Below are 26,524 nucleotides of genomic sequence, written 5' to 3' on the forward strand. Positions count from 1 at the left end.
TTTAAAGGATTCTTCACTATTGGGAGATAGGTCTGATGGCAGAGGTCTGTGCTCTCTGAGTGCTTTTCTAGTTTATCTAGGTCTACTGTTGGAATTATAGGATAAAACTGATAGTACCTCTATTGCTTGTACAGAATTCTAAAGCCAATCATGACTCTCCCCCAACAGAAGTCAACCTCACCTTCCTGATGTCTCTGACCCTGTTAGCAGACACTACAGCCATCTCAGATGACTCAGTGTGGTTTGACCTGTCCCTGTTCCATGTCCTTAGCTTTATCAAAAAAGCAGCATGCTGATTAATCTTCGAAGAGTAATTATGCAAAAACAATTATTTTAATAGATAAATATGCAGTGTTTTATTATTTTTAATATAATGTGTAATAATTAAATAATTAATGTGTAAGTAAATACTCATTTGGCTTTTTATGTGTTTATTTTTCCATAAATAAAATTTTAATATGCATACACTCTATGAAAACATTTTTTACCGTAAACAAGAATGGGACCATATATGGTCATTTTGTTGACCTTAATTTTCACCATTATAATGTAAAATATATAGAAAAGTGACAAAAGTAAAAAAAATAAGTTATGGTCCACCAGTAATACTCTAGGGCTCAAATTTTGAATTTCAAAATACTTAAATGGGCGCCCTTTAAGGGGTTAAGGTAGGAGGGAAATTAAACCTTTCAGACTTGAAAAATTCAGGGCATTTTCAGAAGTTTTCTAGATGTGGATGTGGAAACACTAAAAGTCTAAATGTGCTGGTGGCCACTGAATTATAGCACAGCTATGCATCTGTAGGCACATAATCATCAATATTTAAATGTGCAAAGAAATTCTTGTAAGTTGCATATTTGTAATGAAGGAAAGTCTTGTATGTTTTCTTTTATGCTGAAATCCTCTTATAAAAAACTGTTGAGACATCCTCAGGAGCTTATCTAGCTAATTATCTTTGCTGCTGCTAATTGCACATTTATGCATATGTGTGAGTATGTAAGGTAGAACATGAGAGAAAACAGACTGGAGCTGCTTATCTGTTTGTGTGAGTGTGAGGGTTTTATTAGAGCAGACAGGGGCGATAAAGAAACCGAATATTATCCAAAGTGTTTGACTAATTATAATCTTCATACTGTAGATACCAGAAAAAATTATCTTTCTTGAAGACAGTCCAAGTGTATTTCCAGTCAGCTTCAGGCTATAATTTGTCTTCTCTCATAGTGTAATAAAAAAGCGTATTAATGTGTCATGGCATTGTGCCCTGAAAGGAGCCCTTGTTGGCAGTTACACCAGATGAATTGAGTCGGCAGAGGATAGCACATCCAAAACGAAATGAGTCATGCTTTTGAAAGATAAATGTCTTTTCCAGTATAAGATTCTCAAGTCACCGTAGACTTCTCATAGACTGCTCAATGAAGTGGAAACTGACTTTATGTAAATGATATTTTTTTGTTTGCATTTTTCTAGCCTTCTTGGATGAAATGGTGGAGCTGAAGAGCACAGAGGGGGTGCTAAATGCTAAGATACTGATATAATATAGCTTTATAATCTTTTCCAAAGGCTGAGTCATAAGCTGCCTACATAGACTATTAAAGGGCTAAGTAACATGTCAGATATTTAAGATATGATACATGCAGCTTACAAACAAAAAGAAAAATCTTTTTGATGGGATTAACAACAACGAACACTTTATGTGTCCAGTTTCTTCATGACAAAGGGGAAAATTACGCAGCAATAAGGCGGAGTTCAGTGTCTTAAAATTAGCCTAGGTGAAGACAAGTAGACATTAAGATAGTAAAATCTAAACTGATATGTGGTGGGAAAGTACCACCTCCTTAACTGAAGCCTTCCCAAATAGGAGACCTTAATGATAGCAGAAGGATCTTGAAGCTTTTGCTTTGAGTTTGATGTGGTTGCCATGGTGGTCTAAGCATGCTGTGTGTGGTGTGCTCAAGCTTTCTGGTTTGTGTGGGAACTGAGATTTGAAGTGGATTTCTTCCACACGTATTCAGATCAGTACACATGTGCTCCTTATTGAAAGCCTTGACTTAAAAACAGTTCAGTAGAAACTACATGCTTCCCTGTATGCTGCTAATTCAGAAGTCTAAAGGAGGCAAGGTAGCATATTTATAAATGTAGTATATCAGTGCATATGACAGCGAAGAGGGTATGTTTCACACTTGAACTTTACCATAGCCTTATAATAATACTAAAACCCATGGGCAGCTTTTAGGTTCATTTTGAAAGTAGGGAATTTGATGAGAGCCTAAATGAGTACACACTTTGTAACCTTTCACATGTATAGATAAAACATTTATTATCACATGTAACTTTGAAATTAAGAGAGACATGATGACGAAGATAAGAAGCAGGAAACTGTTAACAACCAACATTCTCTGGGTTCTCTGAGCTAAACCGGCACCTGAGCCTTTGATTTTTGATTTCAGACAGTCAGCTGATCCACTTTTGCTTCTGTAACACCTCTGCCTCCTTAGAAAGCACAGAAGAGGAATCACCTCGTTCTCCCATTATGTCTCCCCTATTTTCATCGTGAAGGTGAAACATCACAGGGGGAAATATCCCAGCGAGGACTTCAACAACTTATCAGTGATGTTGATAATTATAATCAAAAGTGTTGCCAACACATACATTGATTCTTTCTGTTGTGTGATTATTGTGCTATTTGCAGCAGCACCAAGCTGTTTATATCTCACTCAGACTGCTGATAAACTTTGCTTTCACTAAGCCTGTCCCTTTGATGGTAGCAATCCCAGAATTAATTGAAATTATGAGGAGGTACATATGAATCAACAACCTTTTTTCAACAAAAGAAGGAGAATTTTGAAGGAGACACTCAGGCTGAACTGAAGTTTGGCTGTAAGAAAGGAGATGTGATAGGATAAAAACATCAGTGGCAAAATTCAAGCAGGAGATCGGAGATATATGTGTGTGTGCTGCAGGCACAGGATGAGAGGAACAATGCTCGTGTGTGTGTGTGCATCAGTAAAATAGAAGAACAGAAATGACTCAACAACAGTCTAACAGTAGCTGGGCCAAGCAGTGAGTGACAAAGGTCTGTAAGGTATTATAATATTAATAACTTCCAAAAGCCGGGGCTTACTTTTATAAAAAAAAGTATAGAAAGCTAACCTGACATGCCAGATGGATTTGTTTCACACATCCATCTGGGAAAGCTTCAATAGGAAAGGCAGAGGCTTTGAAAAAAACTCAAAGTTTAATTGGGTGAATGTTATGTCTGTCACATCTCTATGGGCCAATCAGAGCAACAAAACGTGACTTGGCTGTTGTCAAGCTGTGCGTGCGCAGCTACTCAGGAATCACGCGAAACATGGCAGCTATAGACATGTAAGTACTCAACTTTTGTCGTTTTTGAAAAGAAAACAACTCACTGCTGTTCTTTGTTCCTCTTTTAACGAAGAAATGTCGTCAAGTTCTGATAAAACTGGCACTTTAGCAGCATCCACGCTAATCTCTTCTTCCATAACTGCACAAGCTCTTGCTGCTGCTTGTTTACGTCATGACTCTGCTGTGCCTGAAAGTACTGCCCCTCGTCGCTGATTGGTCCTGTCACTTTCTAACCGGGCACAAACAGTTCAGATGGGAGCTTTGCAAGATGGATTCGCCAGTGAGAAACATGGAAACGGGCTTATCCATCTGCTTTGCAAGGTTAATAAAAAGCTGCTTTTTAATTAATCTCCATGAAGATAACTTAAAAAGGTCAGTTTCAGCATTAAAACATTAATTGTGGTGCAATAAAGGATCATAAGTAGTGCATTAATCAGTGAATAATTTTTTTTAATCACATTATTTACATGCTGTTTTTTTTTCTGTCATTACACTCTGGTTAAGCCTATGCTTAGTCTCCCTGCTGACAAAAATAAGTACACCACTGTGTCTGAATGTCTTACTTTACTTTAAAAACTCAGATGTGAAAATTCATCTAAACCTTCTGTTACCAAATATGTGCCATTTAACCGTTCCCTTATTTCATTTTTCAATTCATACCAAGTGTGTTTTTCCAGGATAAGTTAATGTCATAATCTTCAGTATACCTGAAGTTCTTTTGTTTCTTTCAAATTAAAAGCAGAACAATTAGCCTTAGTTTATGACAGTACAAAATCCAAAAAAAACAGCTGTTGAACACAGAAGTGTGTTAATATCTCAGAGTCAAACATTTGGAATTGATTTTTACTCCCAGTATATTTTAGCTCTATTCTGAGTGAAATGGTCTTCAGTGTTGGAGTTATTTGATAGTGTTCTTCCACCAGTGTGAGTTCTTTTGCTCATGTGTCTAGAAGAACGTTGTTTTTTTATGAAACACATTTAATCCATGAGTGAATGACAGGACTTTATTCAAACTTTCTGAAGAAGATATTGCTGAATATAAAAGGGAGTCCTTCCTTTAAAGTAGATCAGCAGGCTATTGTCATCAAAGTTTACTTAAATTGGGTACTGAGTAGCTACTAAGGAGTTGTACAGTAAAAAAAAAAAAAAAAAATATATATATATATATATAAGATATAATAGATCTTTCCTTTTTGGTAAAAATAGCATGAGAATGGGGATCTCCAACCAGGTTGTTCAGGTTAAGTCACACATTTGTAATAAAGTAAAATGCAACAACTGTTTTGGGATTTGGTATTGAGTCTTTCTCTCACTGGGCTACTAAGCGTCTTGTGTTGTCAAAGCCAAAACGCTGGCCAGTTTCATGCTGTTGACAGAAAGCTAGAGTCTCCTCATTTTGACTTTTATTTTTTTATCTCAGTAATTTATGTTTTTGAAATGTAGTGATGAACAATACTTATTTCAAAATATACTTAAGTAAAATTGAAAATACCTATTTCAAAGTGAACTCAAAAAAGTACACAAATGAGCGACTCAATTACAGTAACTTGAGTAAATGTAGTTAGTTACTTTCCACCCCTAGGTAAGGCAGAAAAATCTTCTACACATTGTAAACCATTGTTAATATTTTATGTTTGTTTTGCTGTGGCCTGTAAAAATATTTGAAACGCCATGCCTAGATACCATATTTTAATGATTATTTATGATTTCTTATGATTTCATCAGCTCCGGGATATCTGTGTTTATTTCTTTTTAAATGATGAATAAAATAATCATTAGTTGCAGCTCTATTTTCTGCTTTAAAAAGCAATTTTCCTCTATTAACTGATAAAACATCAAAGAAGCAATTATAGCTCTGAAGTTTACCTGCAGCTAAGATGATTTTGTTTTGCATTTAATAGCACAGTGATTAACACAAAATTACCTTCACCCTCCTGATGATAATCATGTGTTAATAAAGAGAGAAAGAGAGGGAGACTTTGGCAGAGTCCCAAAAGAGCGCTTCCCATTCATGGCAACATCCGGACCTCTTACAAAAGGCTTTCAATAGAACACACCCCCTACCAAACCCCCCCTGCTCCCAGCAAGACAATAGCGAATGCTTGAGAAGGAGTGAAATTATTGGTAAACCACTTGTGCACACACACAATCACACATGTGACTTTATTCCGGGAGCTGGACTTGGACACATGGCGCTATAAAAACTTCAACATTCAGTGAGTGCGCGTTCAGTGACTTGTTGAGGTCTGTTCAGTTCTTCACTAGAGGATATGCTCAGTCGTAAAAAGCCCTCTTGATTAATGGAGGCTGGCATCTGTTCAGCAGTAACGCTCACAAAGATAGGTGCCACTCACTCACAGGTTTATTGCTGTGGAGATGGGCCCTCGGGGCAGCGCCTCGAGCACTCTGGGAGATCAAGAGCTAACGGCCTCCAGAGTACAAGCCGAATGACTTTGAATGTGGCGTATGAAGGTTGATTGATTGAGACCTTGTGGTTTGGAAGTGGATTGGTTGGCATGCTGTTGCTAATGCTGCTAGTTTGCATGCTGGGCACAGCCAGGGAAACGTCTGTTTCCTTCTCTTCCTTCTCTTCTTCTAGGGCTCCGATTAAGGTTTTTGCGTAGTAATTGTCACAAAAGATGAGCATGATTTGTTAATTGTCCTGTCTAGATTGGTGAAGTTGTCCACTTTGCTCAGAGTATTTGGCACTTTTCATCGGAATTGACGGTTTGTGTTATTAAATTTGAAAAGAACAGGGACATTCAGTTTCAAGCCGCCTTCAGAAGGAGATCCAAATTGGTTTTGTGCTTCTAATCTGTGCTGATGAATACTTTTCCTGTCCTACTTTACTTGTTTTTCTTTAATCATCAGTGAATGAAAGTCTGAAGAGTCTTGTAACTTTGAGTTGTTACCAGGCTGTTGTTACAGGCTGTTCTTTTCAGTTCCTTTAAGTTGCCTTTACACCGGTGGCGATGTTGTACTAAGTAAATGCTGATCTGAGGTCAGCTTCATAAACAGAACTGGGAGGGGTTTTTATTCATTGAACACAAGAGACGAGTGCGATTAGCATATTAATGCTATCTAGCTCCTCCTGCTCCTCCAGCAGCGCTCTCTCTCTCTCCCTCTCTCTCTCAGTCCTCACTCAACTTTCTCTCAGCTCTGTCCTTTTTTTCCTCTCTTTCATCCTGAAACAATCACTGCAGTTCTGTCTCTCTTTCTCTACCCCGCTGTCTCTGTATCTTTGTTTTCCTGGCTCGCTCTCTCACTTTCTCTTTCCAAAGGAAGACGATAACTTTCTGTTTAAGTGTCGCCCAGCTCAGTAAATGACTCTCCTTCCTTGTGACCACTAACTGGCTGCATCTCCCTTGGATCAACACTGCACATGCTGGATTTGTCTGCAAACTTTGCAGGAGGAGCAGAGTGAAATAAGCAACCAGGACTCAGGAGAGGATTCGGGGGGACTCTTCCACAGCAACAGTGTAACTATGGAGTGCAGGCATGGGGCAGAAATTAAGCAGAAACAAACAGCATGTTGACATCAGAGAGGGGACGCTGAGGAGTAGCACAGAAGTGGAGGAAGGAGGTTTGTGGATCAAACTTTGCATATCCAGGGATCTTTCTCGACTCGAGCAGCTACAGATAACAGGAAAAGATTAAAAAGCTACAATTTAAGAAACTCCTTAAGGAATGGGATTTTCACACTCTTTCTGCAGGCTCTCCACTGCGCACCATCAGACCAGAAAATCATCTCTTTTATGGAAATCTGCTGCAGCTCCTTTGGAAATAAGACCCGGCTCACAGCGCAGCTGTAGACAAAGGTTTCTACCTTGAAGATAGTGTGTTTGGACTGTGGTGCGTGCATGTTTATTTAAGAACTTCTTCGCACGAGGAGTAAAGAAAGCGTGATGCGCGGTTGTGAGACCACGAGTTGTCTGTCCGCCCTCAATGTGGACAGCCAGAGGGAGAGGCAGACATGTGTTTCCATGGCAATGAGCAGCTGTAACCCCTTCCCCATGTGCTGGGACAGAGGTAAACTTCTTTGCCCACAGAATAACACACTCAGGCTCTTCCACAGTGTGACATCTGACTCCATGGGAACTGAGCTGGTGCAGAGCCAAAGCTACCGTTGCTTAGCAGAAGTATTGTCTGTGTCTGTGTGAGAGACAGAGAGAGAGAGGAAAGTTGAAGAGCTGAAAGTCAGTGAAGGGATTTTTTCGAAAGTAAGTGTAGGCAGCATACGTAGGAGTATTTTTATTTTATTGTGATACATCTGTCAACAATTTTATAGTGTTTCCTCTAAAGTAATGTGTGTGATAAAATCTGAGAGTATCCACTCTGTGTGTGTGTCTCTCTCTCAGGTGTAACTACCTGCTTGAACATATCAATTTTCCTCTTAATGGCTGAGGAAGCAGAGGCTCAGGACTAAAAGAGAAACAGAAAAAGAGAGTAAAATAGATACCAGTATCTTTTTCTACCCAGATTCACGATTACAAAGGCACACATGATCACATTTATTCCAAAACACTTGCGTTGCTCATGCAATCACAGAGGAGGTAGTTGTTTCCCAGATGAAGTTACCAGAAATTCCAGGAAGTGTGTCAATGTCACGACTTCTCATTCAGGAAAAACGTCAGCCTGAGGTGCATTGTCTTCTTTGTGTTACAGACACAGGTGCTTACGTTGAACCATGACCCTCATCGAACTTTTCTTTTTTTCTTTTTCTCTAGTACCATTGTTCATTCATCCACCTTGTTTTTTATTTAAGTTTGCTCTTTTGACTTTTGCTTAACTAGTTTTTAAATTAAAATCAATATTACACCACTTTTTGATATAACATGCTTTCAATAGGACTGATTGTTATTTTCTGGCACTAAATTGATTATTTTTTAACAGTACAAGTTCATAAACTATGTCTGAATCAATACTTTAAAGAGAAGAAAAAGTCTTAAAAGAAGCCAAGTGAATTTAAGGTGTCCCAGTATCATACATGATTCAGAGTAATATCTAAAAACAATGCTAATAGAATAGAGTGTTACCTTACGTAGGAGGCCCAAGCAAAACTCATATACATTGCTTTGGACTACAAAAAAATTAGAAGACTGCTGAAATAAAGCACATAAATTGCACATATTCCATAACCCATGTGCCTTTCATCTGGAGCAGCAGGGGGTCATGTCTGAGTGGTGAGACACCGAAATGAAGTATAGAAATCTGTTGCCTTTTAGTCCAGTAGGTACCATGCTGGCACTCATCCCTAGCTTTAAAACAAATGCATCTTGGTTATTTCAGTGAATGATCATATCAAAAAGAGCTGAAGCTTTGAACTAACCACATATAATTCACAAGATCTGTCTTAGGAGTGGAAATAAATGATCAAAAATTGGGCGCTGGTTTAGTTCGATTCACTGCTGCAGGATTTATTTCTGGTCTTGGCGCTGTTTGGTGCATGTCTTCCCCCACTTTCTTTCCCCTTATTTGTTATCTCTCTTGAGCTACCCTATTAAGAGTTTTGGTGCTCAAATATTGCCATTGCATTTGTGCAACTTAGATAGTAGTTTAATTACAATTTTAATCACTGAAAAGAAGAAAGCTCCCAATATTGGATGCCAACAACTTCTATTTTTGTTGATCTGAGAAAATGGCATTAAAAAGTGTCCTTTTTTGTTGTCACTCTATTTTTGATCTGTTCTTGTTTCACTGAATTTTGGTCTTCTCTTCTCTCCTGCCCAGAATATGACAGACACCTAGCAGCAGCAGTGTCAGCAGGGAAACCCATGGCAACGGCCTACATGGACCCCAACCTGAACCATTCCCTCCTGGGAGGAGCCAAGTCACGGCTAAGTGCAGGGGGCTCGGACCGAACCATGGCTGGCTCCGTGGACAGGGTCCTTAAAGTCTTCCATCACTTTGAAACCAACACTGAACAGAGCTGTTGGTCCTCCAACATCAGATATGGAGATGCAACTGATGTCAGGGTGAGAAGAGAAACGGACTTGTCTGGTTATATACGCCTACAATTAAGCACAATCTAAATCACATTGTACCTTTTCATATATCTATAGGTTTTTATTTACTCTATTTGAGACTTTATTAGTAATGTTAAACTAAATTACTACATCAATATACAAACAGTGTTGTGCAGAACTTTTAGACATATTTGGCCAGAAATTGAGGTTGAAGTAAGGCAAAGGTGTGGTGAGTAAGCTGCCTAAGGGCAGCACTGGGCAGGAAGGAGGACTAACACAACCCATGTTGTGCTCTTGATGTCCTTGTGGGAAAATAATCTGTTGAAAAAATAAAATCTACACCTTTAGGGTGGAGTAAGGGGTGGATGTGGTGAGTAAGCACAGCCTGGGGTACCATCCAGGCAGGGAAGTAGGGTTGCCACGAGCCCCTGGTCAGGCTGTGGATGTCCCAAGGGCCCGAAAACCACCAGCGTCTCCAGGCATATAACCAGGGGTGAAAAGCTGTCGAGCTTGACCTTGGCTGACCTTTCCTCCTCTCTAACCCTGGTTGTGGCACACGTGCCTGAAAAACCTATGCATGGCTGTAAATTTGTCTTTTTTCTCCATATTTGTTAGTGTTTATTTGTGGTGTATGCATTATTATGCTGCTATACTACCTTGATAACTGGCAGCTGTAACACCACAATTTCCCAATTTTGGATCGATAAGATACATCCATCCATCTGAAGAACTCATATCAGGATTTCAAAAGACATAATTTTTTATTAGGGACACTTGATTGTTGGCTTTGTTTTGTGTTGGATAGTGCCAAACAGAAAAATGGTGAATAATATCTAAATAACATACATTCTTGGTGGGAATGAACATTATGCATGATGCTGTTTCCAGCCTTTGTGTGTTGCTCTGTTTCCCCATCAGGAGTTTGGCACGAAGAATTTCCTTCTGTTTGTCCTCAGCTCAAGGTCCTAGCTGTCTGCTCTGATAAAGCACCCCCTGTGAATGAGAATATTTAGCTATAGCAACAACATCTCACCTCAGGTCACACTTTGTGTGTTCTTGCGAGTAGTAGTGTTAGTGTATTCACTAAGCAGCATGCTTTCAGACCCCTCTCTCCCATGGCGCAAAAAACTACTTAGCACAGCTCAAACTTTAGCGGTCATGCAGGATACATCACTGCAGATATCGTCCCCTCTCGCCTCTTTCTCCTGCTATATCTGGGTCAGACCCCCCCAGCATTTTACACGGCAACACACATGCTTCTGTGAGCATGATTGTACGCGTGTGCGTGATGTCTGTCGGCTTGTTTGGGTGGGGACGTCACGTTTAATTGCTTCAAGTAACCTACACGCTCACATAGACTGATGCTCTCACTGACCTGATGCTAACACTTAAAACATTGGCACAGTTGACATGAGGAGAAGACTGACTCCTCTGTTTCTGTCCACTGGGCATTTTTGTATCATTAACTGATCATCAGTGTTGAGCGTGAGCTTGGTCTTCATAAATAGGTCATCACTACTGTAGAAACCAGGGAAAATAATTTGTAATTAAACCTAAATTAGCCTTATACACCAACAAGAAAATAATATCTGTCGAAATCTTGTATTCATATATTATATCATAGGTCAGCCCAACAGCTGCTCTTAATTGCGTTTCTTATTCTTAGTTATGTTTAACTGTGTTGGAGAAATGAAGAAGATAAGAGTGACCCCATAAATTGTCTCTGTTGTTTCCAGGGAATCATTCAGAAGATCCTGGACATCCATAAAGTGCACTGGACATCTTGTTTTGGTCTCCGTCTGACCAACAGCCAATCCAGAGACCAGGTTCACTGGCTTCATCCAGATATGGGAGTTTCCCATGTCAGAGAGAAATATGAACAGGCACGGCCAAGCGAGGAGTGGAGGTGAGAAATCAAGTCCCAACTCATGCCTAAAGCTACGTTTCCAACAGTTTGGCATAGTTCGAAATGGTAAACCCAAAATAGCTTCATTTTCCAGAGACACCTGTACAATCATTTGCTGGGTGGGGGTGTAAGCCGGATAGCAATAGCCGTTCTTACTGAAGAACTATTTCGTAATGAGTGATCAGTCAGTAGCTTTACAAGCAGAGCAAAAATTGACACCCTAATGATGCAAAAATTAACAGCTTACCAGCAGAGTCATTCATCGACTGCAGCAAAGTGGAGGCTGTATCGATGCCTTCCTCTCTCCCCACGCTAGCCGGTTTGAGACGGTAGACAGTGTCCTTTAGGTCAAACCACTTCAAGTTCTTTCTCTGGGTGCCACTTCAGCTGTTGTGAACCTTACTTTTTTAATATTAACTTCAGAGCTTTTTACTTTTGGTCCGGCGCTGCTTGGAGGTCTGCTCAATTCGCTCTGCAGCCATCCTGGAACACTTACTCTTTCCTCACTGTGCTGACCAGTCCCCTCTAGAATGACGTGCTGAAAAAAATCTTCTCTTGAAACCCACAAAACCTTTGTGTTTACTACCACTGTCACAGAAGAAGTTACAGTTCTTTTGACCAATCAACAGTGTGTCTATTGTGTGAGTATCTTCAACGTTTGGGATGGGTGGGTAAGCTTGGCATCCTCTGGAAGGGTTCTAAAAAAGTAGGATAGTAGGGGTTGTTTTTTTGGGACCCTTTCTGACTTTTGATGATGAAAACGCAAATAAAACTGTACTGTGCAATACCAAATTGAACTGGACTGTTTGGTTGAAACAACCTATTTCAGCCTATTGGTTATGTGTACTCCCCATGTACACAGACTTTTGTCCTGGAAGTAGACTGCTCAGGTTCAGATCTGGCCTGTTGCTCCGTTCCCACATGACAGTCCCTACTCTCCCTCCCACTTTTCTGATGCTGTCTATTACCTTATCTAAATTGAAATATAAAAGCCCTAAAGTTAATCCAAAAAAGAGAGAGAGAGAAAAAAAAACAGAGCTCTGTTGATTTGACTGGCTCTGTAGTTGGCGTGGTTGTAGAGGTTATTTAAGATAAGGAAAATTAAGGATTTAGACTTTACTGTTATACTATCAGTTTAACTTTTTAGAATTTCTTTTTTAGCAGCCATTATCAACAGTCCAAAAAGTTGTAAAGAGTTCAGGTTGCCTTTGTTTCCATAATGTTTTTTTCTGGCTTGCATTTTTATAATACAACAGTGGTATGCTATATTGGGAAATAAGGGAAAATTTTGCCAAAACAAGTTGCTATCTCTCATTTTTTCTCTTGAAATTGTGTGTTTTTGTGTAAAAGTTATATATTAATGTACTCTGCACAATGTGTAGAGTGCTGGGTCAATTTTCTGATCTGCAGCATACAGGTCTTTAAAAGAATTAATTTGGAGCAATTAGGGATGCATGATTGTATCTGTATCAGCAGATTTTATCATTAAACATTAGCTATTGATATTGGCAGATATGAAAATCTCTGCTAGTGTTTACAGCTGATAGATCACTATTAGATATTGGCCTAGATCAGCTGTAAATATCAGCCGTATGTACAGACAAGTTATTGGTGATTTAGGCAGATCAACAGACCTACATCAGCTGAAATCTTTTCTTTGTTCATCAGTATTTATCAAACTTTAAATGAGTTTTAAGATTGAAATCTGAACTCCATGTATATACATCAGTATCAGTGACAGTATTGCCCAAAATGAATCTGCATGATCGCACAGGCATATCAGATACGAGCAAAAATCTGATATTGTGCATCTATAGGAGAAAATCTGTTACGACTAAATTTCACCAAAATTGCAAAAAGGTCAAGACAACATTATGAATAATTGAAGTAAGAAACCAGGAAGAAAAGGAGAGCTTTAGTAATCAAGACAAAATGTTTTTGATGTTGACTTCAGATTCTGCAGCAGGTGTGTACGTCTTTGAGGGAAAAACATTTAAGTGAATCTTTAAGGCCTGCACTCATAACCAGTTTTCTAGATGCTAAACATGACTTATTTGGCCTTGTAAACTCAGTCAAAGCCACTGTCTCCTTAGACAGAAACCCACAACAGTCTGCCCTATTGTAAGCCAAAGCAGCAGAGGTGATTTGTTGCAGGAGCTCTAGTGGAACTTGTCTGCTGTATGCTGATGGGAGGCCCTGTCTGCGTGTGTGCTTGTACTATTTTGGCAGTTTGGATGTTAATGCACTGGTGTATATTGTGTTTATTGTGGCGGTCTTGGTTCTAATGCCATTGTGAGGTGCAGACCTCTTGCACAGTGGACATAAAGAGAAAGAGAGAGGCAGATGCCTGCTTTGTTTGACTAAGTCAACAACTCTCTCTGTCTCCATCTCTCTGTCAGTGAGCTTCAGTCAGTGTCCTTATTTGCATCCTAGCATATCAAATTTCCTCTGATCTCTGTCCTTATTTTTCTTTTCTTTTTTTCCACACAATACTGTCTCAAAATTGTCATTACTGCTCTTGATAATTTGCCCATTTATTTCTATTCCTCTTTTTGTCCTTTTTAAATTATTCTTAGACCTATTGTGATACATTTTTCAAGAGTGAAAGGCAATAAAAACACGAAGAAAAACCGTAATATTTTTTTAGATCACATAAAATCTATCATTTCTTTTGTGGTATAAAGGTAGGGAACTGTTTTTGCTTCTAAGACTGGAACATTTTATTGTTTTGCAGCTCTAAATTACAAATCTGTCTTTTTCTTCTAGGTATGAATTAAGGATCCGCTATCTTCCAAAGGGCTTTGTTCAGCAGTTTACAGAAGACAAACCCACGCTCAACTACTTCTACCACCAGGTATCCACACACAAACAGACTCACAAACTCACAGAGGCACCGAGACACAAACAGATTTGATTTTCTGCCGGCAGCACAGAGACATATGGCACCGCTCGAAGACAGCGTGTGTTTGCCTTTTGGTAATCTGGGTCACGAGGGATGTGTATGGGTGTGTGTGACGGACATTTGTTGCACATAGACATGCATAATTTAATAATCATATTTTCGTAATGTGTTTTTGTGTCTCCCAGGTGAAGAATGACTACATGACAGAGATCGGGGATCAAGTGGAACAAGATGTTGCTCTCAAACTGGGCTGTCTAGAGATCAGGTTGGATATGCTCACACTTATTTACAGTAGCTTTTATACAACTCTAGAAAACCTAAAGCTGCATTGTATTACAACACTGCAAAGTAACTGAATGCATTCTGAATTTTTTTACATGAAAATCATGTGATCAGCAAAGATTGAATGTTTACAACTATAAACCAGCATGCATCATCTGTTTTTACTTCATTTTGCATTTTAGGTTATATCTATTATAGTTTTAAAGTTTCCTTTACATCTCTCCCTCCCACATCTGCCAACGTTTATTAACTGAAGCACACTAATTAATAGACTATTCTAACCTGAAAACATCTTTACGGAAATGGAAATATGGAAGTTTTAAGGATTTTTTTTTTTTAATTTGGGGTAATTTGTTTGGAAATTTTCAAGCATTTTCACAGAAAATTTGGGCTATATGTTTGTGTAATTTTGTGAGTTTCCTTGGAAGTTTGGGGAAATTTTGCTTTGAATTTTATTGGGAATATTTAATGGGAATTTAAGAAAATTGTTTGAATGTTTTTGGGGAATTTCTCTAGGAATTTTCTGTCATTTTTTAATTTATTTTTTTTATTTGAAATGTTTTTGTAATTTTTTGGAGTTTCATTTTATTTCTATGGAGAATTTGCTTTGTTTTTTTAAAATGTATTTTCATGGAAATGTGGGGAATAAGTTTGTAAATTTTTTGGGATGTAATAAGAATTTGGGTGTCCTTTGACATTTCAAAGAATTTGCATGAAACTTCAGGCTATTTTGGTGTTTGAAGGAATTTTCTCTCATTTGATTTAAAAATTTAGGGTGAATTTGCTTGAAATTTTCTTGATGATGTTCAGAAATTTCCGTGAATATTGGGGGATTTTTTTTTAATTTGAGAATGTATTTATGAAATTTATTTTATTTATTTGTGTTTATTATATTTTCTATATAATATTCTATATTTTCTCAAGTTTTGCTGAAACATTTAGGGAATATTTAAAGAAATTTGGTGCACTAGCGGCTACTTTGAGAACCTGTTTTTAGAATTTTCACAGAAATTTTTGGGGAATATCATCTAGATTTTGGGAAATTGTTTGGATTTTGGAATGAAGTTCTTATTGGAAATTTTGTTCATGCTCGGACTTCAGTCCTTATAGTCCATCATCATAAAAATCAAGAAAGATAACTACACCTCTCTCATTGACTAACACTATTTGCTACTGAACAACTGACCAACAGGCACACACAGCAAAAATATTTTCTCTGAAATCTATTCAGTGCTGTATTTTCTGCTGAAACAGGACCCTTAGAAAACTTACAGACATACTTTTGGTGAGAACTAATCCCTGTTTAAAGACAAAGCCAAGCTCTTGAACTTATCAGGTCTTACTTATCCCAGATAAGTGGAAGAAACAAACAAACAAAAGCTCGGGTCTCAGGAGGTTAATGTTGTTTTATGTGAAGTAGATCTTGTCCTTCCTCCTTATCTCTCTCTGTATTTAACTCTAGGAGGTTCTTCAAAGAGATGAGAGGAAACGCCCTGGACAAGAAATCCAACTATGAATTACTGGAGTAAGTATTTTCTCCATGACCACAGCGCAACAAGGGCTCACTTTCAGTCCAGGTCACAGCCTTTCTGGTGAACGGCATTTTTCCTTAAACTTTTGCAACCCAACAAGAATGAGAAAGCATGATGGGGGTATCTTATATTGTCACTCAAGAACTTATGATTGAACAATGATTGAGAAGATTTCAGGAAGAGTTGCATGTATGAAAAACCTTGTTATTCTTGTTTTGTTAGCTGGATTTTGACATGTTTACATTTACTGGTGTGAAGGTCTCCAGTCTTCGTTAATTCAACCATCTGATCATTATGTTTCATGATCATTAACTTCTGAAGACTTACGTAAGATGGGCTGCTCTGTCTAGGTTGGCTCTCTGGCCGAGCTCTCTGTTGATGAGGAAAATTAACAAACCATTCCGAACGAGGCTTTTCTCAAACTCGGATCCGTTCTAATGAGCCAGCCCTTTTCCAGTGAAGTCTTTCTTTCTGTCTGTCAGCCTAACGAGCTCTCCAATTAACTCAGAAGAATGCCCTCAGTCTTTTGACCAAGATTTCTTTGTTTCCAATTAACATGCTCTTGTTGTCTCTCTTCTCTTTGGGCTCATCCTCTATTTTTGTCTGTTTTTCTTCCCTTCCTCTCTCTGTTGCATATTTTAAACCAACAAGTGATGGAGATGGAAAGTGCTGAAGGGCTTTGATAGGCCGATCTGACAGTTGGCCATCAGGGGTTTTTGGCTCACAGTTTGGGTAGTTGACCCTATTCAAACAGCAGCTGTGAAATGAGGCTGAGTCTCAGGCCCTTTTTTTTACAAAGAGATCATAGCTATCGGCTTTTTAACAAAGCTCCTTTTTATTTTTACATCAAACCAAACAATTGCTATCAACGTGTATAATTTTTTTCATAGCATCTTTGGGAGCTGAAGATGTATGAAATCTTAATAAACACTTCAGAGCCTCCACCATTTATACAGATCTTACTTCACCTCTGTTACACCCCTCTTACTACTGTTGTCTGAATAGGAGTATGACTTTAACCCGTCATTGTGCTTCCACCTTTTCAACAGATGGCAGGATGAAGTTACAGCATAACAACCTGGCCTTGGACATGCTTTTAAAGCTTTGAAACGGAGTCAAATTGATTCTGATATCTCTTTGGCTAATTTCACCCCTGCCTCTCATTTTAGAGTACTGTCTTACCTCTAGAATCAGAATGGAGCCAGATTTATTATAAAGTATATGTAGCTATACTTTGATTTAATCGAAATGATGGATCCCGTTAATCCTGTGATTGGTCTGCGGGCTAGCTAAGGACGACTGCCAGGTTTTGTCTACCAGCGCAGTGTATTTCTCTAGAGTGAGATAAATGGCTGCAGTAATTTCGTCAAATCGTCTTGCTGGCTTCTGAAATATCAGACATGCATCTCCTCTTCCATGTCTCTCTCAGTGGCCAAACGAGTGCAAAAGAATTTCCCCTGTCCTCTCACTCAGTTGATTAAGCAGCCATACTTTCCATCACCTCCGGTGTCTCCTCTCTTTTTTTTCTTTGCAATAACTGCATCATAATCAACTGCTGCTCAATATTGATCAGCTCTAGCTCCACCGTAATATGTGTGATTTTGCAACAGTTTACTGTTTACAAACAAGCAGGAAATTTGGTGATGGGACCAGGAAGTGGCAAAAAAAATCACACTGCACACAAGTATTAAGTGCTCACATTGGTGTAAGCCCTACGGCATAGCTATGCTGAAGATTTGATGCAGAAGTATAAACCAGGCTTTAAAAGGTGGAGTGGTAAAATCTTCCCCTACGAAATGGGGAGACCCTTCAGGACCATGAAACATCATCAGACATGACAGAACAACCACAAGTTTCCAATATGCCGTCTTCTTCAATAAGACAAAGCTTGTTTGATATTAAATGACTATAATACATTGAAGCAACATTAGATTATTGCAAAATGTTTATTTTCTGACATGGCATGACATCATGAAACTTAACTTTTGCTACATTCAGTACATTTTGTATGTCATAATAAATGCATATTGGTTTCAAATATTGGTTATCGGTCTCTTGAACTAATAATTAGTATAGATAATGGCCCTGAAAAACCAATATTGTTCAACGCCTAGTCTTGATATTAGTTTCAAAGCTAGATTTTACGATTTTCTTTGTTTATAATACTATTCAGAGGGCAAAATCATCAGATCAATCAGACATTCATCAGACAATTACCACTTTGACCACAGGGGGCACTGAAATAAGATTAAAGGGTTCCCCAAAGGAGCCTTAAAGGGTCTTCTTAAAGTTCTGATATACAAATCAGTTATTTTACTATGTTTCCAGTGTTTTGTATTTCTGTTCAGTGGCTTATACTTGGAGTATTTGTAAACTACTTATATTTTCCCATAATATTGTCCAGATACAAAGTTTTCCTTGAAGAAAATCCTCATAGATAATGATAAAGGATTGTGAAAACAGTGATGCATTTTTAGGTTGTTTGCTATATTTTCAAGTAGCTTGTCTGAAAACATTTTAATTCATTAAAAATTGGTAATATCGCTTTTTTCGTCCAAATTTCACTGATGTTGTTTTGTGTTGGAGAACAGAATGTGTTCCTCTAATACAGCCAGTGGCATTACTACACCTGTTTGCTTTGACACACAGCATTTTTAATGATTATTCTTTCAGCAACACAATGATGGGGAGTCATAAGCAAAGACAGTATCAATATCTCAAAATGTACAGCATCTTTTATTTAAGAGGTAAGACAGGGCATAAAGTTGGAAACTGGAGAGAGAGAGTAGAGAAAAGCATGCAGGAAAGGACACACAGGCCTGATTCTAACCTGGGTCACCTGCATCAAGGACTACAGTGTTGTACATGGGGCTTGTGGGATGCTTGGCTGCTGGCGCCTCTGAATTACTTTGTAGATTAAAATCTGCCCCCTGTAGTACACCACACACTTAAATAAAACCATAATATTCTATATCTGACCTTAGCTGGAGAGAAAGGATGGAGAAAGAATGATGTAAGCCGTCAGCCTTTCCCTCCTCTCGTTTGCTCCTCCTCTCACTCTATCCCTCTTTTCTCCAGAGGAGTTTGAGTCATTAGCTCGCTTCCTGTTTTAGCTCTGCACATCTCTCTTTGTCTCTGTGGTTGCTCTTGTAATACTGATCCTCCTCCTCTCTCCCTGTATCTCTCTTTCCCCTCTCCCTATTTTTCCTCAGCCTCGTCTCTTAGGAAAAGATGAGTAGCGCTCCGCAGTCAGCACTTAGTCAGAGCTTTCTGTTTCTTGTCTTCAGCCGTCTGACTGCATAACTGTATCTGTCTGTGGCTGTTGTTGGTAATTTCTCTGCAGAGGAAAAATAATCTGCTGAGATCAGATAAACACAGAAATGCTTGTCAATTAGCATTCCTCCGTGTAATTACTGTTATAAACATGCCTCTGTGTCTTTCTTCACAGGAAGGATGTAGGTTTGAGGCGGTTTTTCCCCAAAGACCTGTTGGATTCAGTCAAGGTGAGAGTAATTAATGCCTGTAAGAGTTACGAGTCATGAATACAAAGGTTGATGTGAGAGATTTCTGAAACAAACACTTAAGTCACATTAGCGTCGGTAAAGAAAATTACCCTGTTTCCAAAAGTAACCAAAACTTGTTGTCTTCTAGACAATTTCATATATATATATATATATTTTTTTTTTTTTTTTTTTTTTGGGTGAGTTGATATGAGGGGTACTGCGGGAGTATGGGGTCCAAGGGCCACTGCGATGAGCCATCACGTCGCTGTATAAACAAAGTGAGAGCTGTTTCCTAACTTCGACTTCCTTGGCACAAAGTCAGACACGTTCCTGGTGCGTGTTGGCCTCTGCCAGGGCTACCCCTTATCCAATTGTGTTTGTGATCTTAATGGACAGGATCTTGAGACATAGTTGGAGGGTTTTTGCTTCAGGGACCTCAGAATTTAATCTCTGCTGCTCTCTGCATCATCTGCTTTTTGCAGATGATATGGTTCTGTTGGCTTCCACAGCTGTCATTGGAACAGTTTGTAGCTGTGTGCGAAGCATTTGGAAGAGGGTCAGCACCTCCAAGTCCGAGGCCATGGTTCTCTGCCAGAAAATGGTGGATTGCTCCCATTGGGTGGTGATTGAGTTCTTTCCTCAAGAGAAGGAGTTTAAGAGTCTCGGGGACTTGATCATGAGTGAGGGTAGAATAGACCATGAGATTGACAGGCGGATTCGGGCAGCGTCAGCAGTACTACAGAATTTCTACTGGACCATTTTGGTGAAGAGGGAGCTGAGCTGGAAAGCAAAGCTTTCAATTTACCAATCGATCTTTGTTCTAACACTCACCTGTGGTAATAAAGTCTGGATAATGATCAAAAGATTGAGCAACACAGCAGCACCACGACACAAATATCTTGTAAACAATATTTAAATATTTATATTTCTCAAAGTCAGGTGTTAATGACAGTGATGCAAAATGAGAAAATCCAAAGTTTAGGCACCATTACCTCACAGTGATTGATAATATAGTGAATTTGAAAGGTCAACTGTTACACAGCAGGATAAGACAAAGCTTGATTTTCACTCTGACAGACTCTGTTTAATGTTTATTTGTATGTGACAGCCGTGTGCTGGCATAATGAGCAGTGTCTGTGTCAGTGATAAATTTACGGCACACGTGTATACAGAGGGTATTAGTGTGTGTCCCTATGTGTGTGTGTGTGTGCACCGAGAAAGCCTAGTGACCCAAAAAGGTCTTGATGTCAGCGGGCGGGCAGACAGATGCTCAGCAGAGGGAGAAGCCGACTGTGTGTGTGTGAGTTAGAGTGTGTGACCCTCAGGTCATGTTTAAACCCACTTTCTCTTTCCAACAATGAGGAGGGAGGTGGAGGCGTCATTGTTCGCCTTCTTTTGCCTCCCCTGTCTGTCAAGCCATGCAGACTCCTCCCTCATCAGCTGCCCACATACCTACTCTAGCTCCTCTTCCTCTCATTTTCTGCTCCTCTGGCAGACATGACAACACATACTCCCTGGAGGCCTGCTTTTATAGGCCATGGAGACACACATGTGCACTCAAACATTCACAAACTAACAAATCTGACTCAATTATACATGTCTAGACTGATGCTCAAATTTCAGAATGATTAGTTGATTTGCATTTTGTATGTGAATGATGACCAAAACAAATAAAATAGTTGAATTTTGACAAAGTGTGCCAAATATTTCCTGTTTCCAGCTCTTCAAAAGTAAGGCTATTTTAGAGGCATTGATTGGACAAAAAAAGGTATTTGAAACCATGGACTTTTATGAGTATTGACAACTAATTTTCAATTTTAGGCCACTCTAAAAATAAAAAAAAGCATTGAAACACTGAGGAAAGAATCCAAATTAAATCATAACTTTAATGTGCTGAGTTGCGTGTTTCAGGTTTTTTTTAATGCATAATAACATCATATATAAGCAGTAAAAAAAATATATAAATGTTTAGTAAATGATGCATCTGCTCTAACATACATACGTAGTGGTGCGTTAGAGAGGGAGCGCAGCTGTCGTTTAAGTTAGTCGTTGTGCGCTCTGGTGAAAGAGAATGGTCGCCATTTAATGGGATTATTCTCCCTCAATGGACTCGACATCCACACACACACACACACACACACACACACACAAACAGAGCAGATGGCTGTGGTAGTAAACGGTGAATAATGTGTGCCGTGTTCTAAGTGTTGTAAAGATCCAAGTGTGTTCATTTGTATCGACAGGCTTGGCAGCAGCAGGATTAGTCACACTGACCTTTGGTAACTCAGGAGATCAAAGTTTGACCAGAACAGCTTGAGCTGAGCAGAGGAGTCTGTTCTTCTCTCATTAAGTTTATAGCATAAAGTGTATGACTCTCATCTTTGTCTGCCTGATGATGGGTACAAAATAAATTTTATCTAAAGCAGTACTTGGAATACAGAAGAGTATTTTCTATAAACCCTTTTAAACAGACCAAGGGTTTATTTATCCATCGATTTAAAATGGTATTTTCAATAAATATTTGTTTGTAAGCTTTGAAAAAGCTCCTTTAGGCATGTTTGTGCCTCTAGACACATAATGTCTTATTTTATGCATTGATTAAACACTTTTTAAGACTGACTTTCTATCACTGTAGATATGGCTTTGTAGAGCAGTCTACCACCCTCTTGATGATCAATCATGGCCCAAATTTCTGATTTTTGTAATCATACCCAAATGTTTTGATGAAAAATCTGTTAGTTTGGACTTAAAAAGGAGCGAAAGATGTGACAAGACAAAGAAATGGAGACATTTCTTTCACAATAAATCATCTTATAGACATTTTTGACCCATTTTTGCTACCTTATCATTGTTAACTGAATGACTCAAAGATTTAAGATAATTCTGCAGCAGAAATTGATTCTTCCTGTGAGTTATAGTGAGACTGAAATGGGTAGTACCAAACTGGACTTTTAGGGTCAAACATTCTTGGGCAGGTTGAGATTAACCCCAGCAGCCCTCAGCTGATGAAACACAGACTTTATTTATACTGAGTTAATTCTTCTCTGTGTAGACTAGGGATCAAGTGAATATCAACAGGGCTGATTATCAGGGTCGATATTCAAAATTTCGACAACTAGCTCTATCTGTGTTATATTCTACAAATCAATGATAAAATGATCAATTTCCTGTCCACAAAACTGTCTGATTAGCCAGACGTCACTTACTGTAATAGCATGTGAACCACTGGTAAATATCAGTTTCAAATATTAGTTCTCAGCCTCATGAACCACTGGTAATGGTGTCAGTAACCACCCTAAAACATCCCTAGTTGGCTGACACTTTCTAAACACACCAACTGAAATGAAGCTTACTGTCAGATGTAGTGTGAGAGTAGTCAGCAGAGTGACTTAACAGGCCAGCTCTGTAACTACAACAGTCAACCAGATGATGCGGAGGCTGATAGCCTCTCTCAGCATTTCCTATCAGGAAGGGTGGACTGGCTGTGTTTGTGCGTGCGTGTGTGATAGTTACAAGTGTGTCTCCTGGAATTCAAGGAATTAAAACTCTGATCCTATCAAACAGCCTGAAGTACACACTTAAGCGCGTACACATTTTTCAGTAATCACTTGTGTGTTTTGACTTCTGCTGAAATGACACAAACACGTGTAGAGCCGAAATCACAGAAACTCTACAGATTGTAGACACGTGTGTTTTATGTGTGTTTGTTGGTTTTTTGATTCCTTCAGGCTTATTGGGTCGACAGCTGGGGTTAGGGCTCAGAGATACTGAAATAAAGAGTATATTTTTATACTTTGTCTTTAAAGATTTTAGAAGCCATTGGCTTTACAATAGAAAAAAAAGATTTATTCTTATTGGAATAATTTATTAAAGGTTTTGTTAACATAATGGAGTTAAACACACTGTGTATTTTTTGATAATCAGAGTTCTGTGCTTTATTAGGCTTGGCAAACCCTGATTGGTCAATTCGATGTGCCTTATTAAGTCAATAAATCACTGTAATTGATTGCTTCATGGCTGTAAATATAGTATCTAAACTGTTCATTTATTTAGTGTAGAATGACCTTAAAGTCTACTGTAAATCCACACATTTTTAAGCCTGGTCTGCAGTGAACTAAATCTCCTGTAATCTCAATCTTAATCTATATATGGGAGCTATTTATAGACTGGGACTGTCTTTACTGTATTTGTGCTCAAGAGTAAGAGTATTTATTTTCACAACATTCGGTTTAAAGCATCTTTTTTACATTTTTAATGTCCATATCTCTGCAGATTTAAGCTTAGCTATGCATTAAAGGCAGAGGTCATAAGAAGAGCAAACAGGTTAAAAAGATCATATTTGAGCATGTCTAAAGGTTGGTTTCAATGTCCTCACATCTACATCACATAAAGAGGATTATATAAAGTATGGTATGTCTGCTGCACATCTTCATGTCCAGAGTAATGAAGTATAGGAGGGATTTAAAATGTCAGAACAATGTTCCCAGATGGATTGTCTTTCTGTAACTCCCCATCTGTCAACTCTCCAGTGACATAACAGACAGAAAAATAGGTCTTAATGTGTGATTGTGATGCCACCAACTACTGACACCATTAAAATCTGTCCCATTACTTACATTATGAGGAAAAGACACCTTGCAGATGAATGTGCAGTCTTTAATGTTAATTAAGTGTTCACTATCACTGTGTCTTTGTTAAGATATTGATCTGATCCTTGTGAAGAGGGGAGGAGGTCAATCTTATTGGCACCACAGTCAACTATTAAACAATCAATGTACTCAGCTCTCAGCTGCCCAGCTTGCCTCCTTCTCTTCCCCTGTTAGTTTAAGGTTTCCTTCTGTACAAGTGAGAAAATAACTAATATAAGTCTTTACTGTGATCTTTATTCTTTTTCACTCCCAATTTTCTCCTCTCTTTTAGGCCAAAACACTACGTAAGCTAATTCAGCAGACGTTCAAGCAGGTAGCTAATCTTAATGATGAGCAGTGCATCCTGAAGTTCTTGGAGGTACTCGCACCAATCTACCGCTACGACAAGGAGTGCTTCAAATGTGCTCTAGGGGTAAGTTTCCTCTCTTCTTGTGTCCATTCACTCTGCAGTGTCCTGGTGCAATCTGGGAGCTTTGGTTTGGTGTGTTGGGTTGACCTCTAATGGTGGCAACAGGTATTACAAGATGTGAAGATGTGCTGCAAAGCAGTCAAGTTTTTGATTAATGTGATGCTATAGCAATGATAAAATACAGAACATTTCATTTTTTTATTAAGAGTGTATGTGTTCCTCACTCTTTCCTGTTTTCACTGTTGCTCTCTCCGTATTTTAACTTATATCCTCTTTCTCTCTCCAACAGTCCAGCTGGGTGATCCAGGTGGAGTTAGCTATTGGGCCAGAGGACGGGATCAGCTACCTCACTGACAAGGGATCCACAGTAAGTTCTACCAAATCGGAAATTGTTCTACAAAATCCAAGTTTAAACAGGATTTTGATTGTCACCAGTCTTGAAGTTTGAACCAAATGTTTTCACCAGAAAATTTAAGGCAGCATTTTTTTTTTTTGTAGAGCATACAAGCGCTCATACAGCAATCAATCTTTGTTGATTATAATTAAAAAATTCATGAATATGCATGCATAGAAATACAGTTGACTTTCTATTTTCACTCTTTCTGTCCCCAGCCCACCCATCTAGCCAATTTTAACCAAGTTCAGTCTATCCAGTACTCCGCTATGGAGGAGAAGGACAGGAAGGGGATGCTACAGCTCAATGTAGCTGGAGCTGCTGAGGTACTACAGCACTCTCTGACTTGTGCACTACCTTTATCTTTCTGATTAATTCTGTGTTTAATTTTTTCAACATTTTTTTGTCATTATACAACATTATATTCAACAGCTGAAATTTATGACGGATTCATTTTAACAAGCAGGGTAACTTACAATATGAAACAATACAACACAATACGTTACAATGCCATACAAGATGACTCAACTCAACACGACACGGTATGATATGATATAGTATAATATGATACAGATGTGCTGCCATGTAATACGATACATCGCCCACCTTTACAATGGTATGACCATACATTGTATCCACAGTATGATAAATTGGATATCTGGTTAATTATCTTTAATTGCAACTTAGTATTACTTTCATCCAATCATGCTTTAAGCTTTAACTTTCTTTTTTTTTTTTTACCACATCATTATCATTACCACATGCTGTTGCTGCCCTATTCTTATCTTAATTTAATGTGAAATACAGTGTACACTTCAGTGTTATTTCTTTCCTTTTAAATAGACTGTCAATTTAATAAGATCATTGGTGCAGGTAACTATTTGGTCTCATATGCTTTACAATGTTAAAAGCAACAAAAAAAATATCTGGCCTTTTATGCACTGTTATCTTTGCTTATGTTATAGGTAGGCTATATCAGGTATTTCAAGCTTTTCTGATTTCTAAAGGCCGTTTTGTTTTGTTTTTTTAATCAAAAAGTTCTCAGAGAGCAACCATAAGCTGCCTACCATGGTGTAGTTTGTTTTCTTTGCCCCCTCCTTGTGTGACTGATATAATAAATGGTTTTTATGTAGAGATTTCACATAATGATCCTACACACTGAGGGATAGTTTGGAACACCTGCTTCTGTATGTGTGGAGTCTTTCTGCCACATTGACTTTTGTAGTATTGGATTTACACAAAAACTCACAGAGACACATGTAGAAATGCTGTGAGAAAAATAATAGTAGTGCCCCTGACATAAGGAATCTAAGGAATAGCTGGAAACCCCCTCTCTGCTTTAATGCGTACGAGTTTATGAGTGTGTCTTTGCAGATAATGGCTCTTTGTAACAGGCCTGCCATTGTGTGTGTTCTCAGCCTCTCACAGTAACAACAGCATCACTGAACATGGCAGAAAACTTGGCTGACTTGATCGACGGCTACTGTCGGCTCATCTCCATGGAAACTCATTCTTTCATTGTCAGAGTGCAGAAAGGTATGAAACTGGATATCTTAACTTTCTGCTCAGGAGTCTGAAGATTATGAATCCAAAACACCCATTTAAGTTCTTTTTT

The 26,524-nt window shown here is 38.6% G+C and overlaps 1 protein-coding gene across 4 annotated transcripts in view; it reads left to right on the forward strand.

The window, feature by feature from the left end:
- Window positions 1-26,524, forward strand: part of ptk2aa (protein tyrosine kinase 2aa) — a 95,603-nt gene that overhangs the window by 32,451 nt on the left and 36,628 nt on the right. For 2 of the 4 annotated variants that reach the window (XM_041809142.1, XM_041809141.1), the window contains exons 3-12: window positions 9,097-9,341; window positions 11,069-11,238; window positions 14,005-14,092; window positions 14,326-14,405; window positions 15,885-15,947; window positions 19,403-19,457; window positions 24,378-24,518; window positions 24,805-24,882; window positions 25,128-25,235; window positions 26,328-26,445. In XM_041809142.1, the coding sequence (XP_041665076.1) occupies window positions 9,141-9,341; window positions 11,069-11,238; window positions 14,005-14,092; window positions 14,326-14,405; window positions 15,885-15,947; window positions 19,403-19,457; window positions 24,378-24,518; window positions 24,805-24,882; window positions 25,128-25,235; window positions 26,328-26,445 (1,102 nt within the window). In that variant the 5' untranslated portion in view covers window positions 9,097-9,140. Of the gene's footprint in view, window positions 1-6,560; window positions 7,396-9,096; window positions 9,342-11,068; window positions 11,239-14,004; window positions 14,093-14,325; window positions 14,406-15,884; window positions 15,948-19,402; window positions 19,458-24,377; window positions 24,519-24,804; window positions 24,883-25,127; window positions 25,236-26,327; window positions 26,446-26,524 lie in introns of those variants that run through there. The other 2 variants (XM_041809139.1, XM_041809140.1) reach the window with 2 other exon arrangements.

The sequence above is a fragment of the Cheilinus undulatus genome, linkage group 16 (assembly GCF_018320785.1).
Source record: "Cheilinus undulatus linkage group 16, ASM1832078v1, whole genome shotgun sequence".
Lineage (NCBI taxonomy): Eukaryota > Metazoa > Chordata > Actinopteri > Labriformes > Labridae > Cheilinus > Cheilinus undulatus.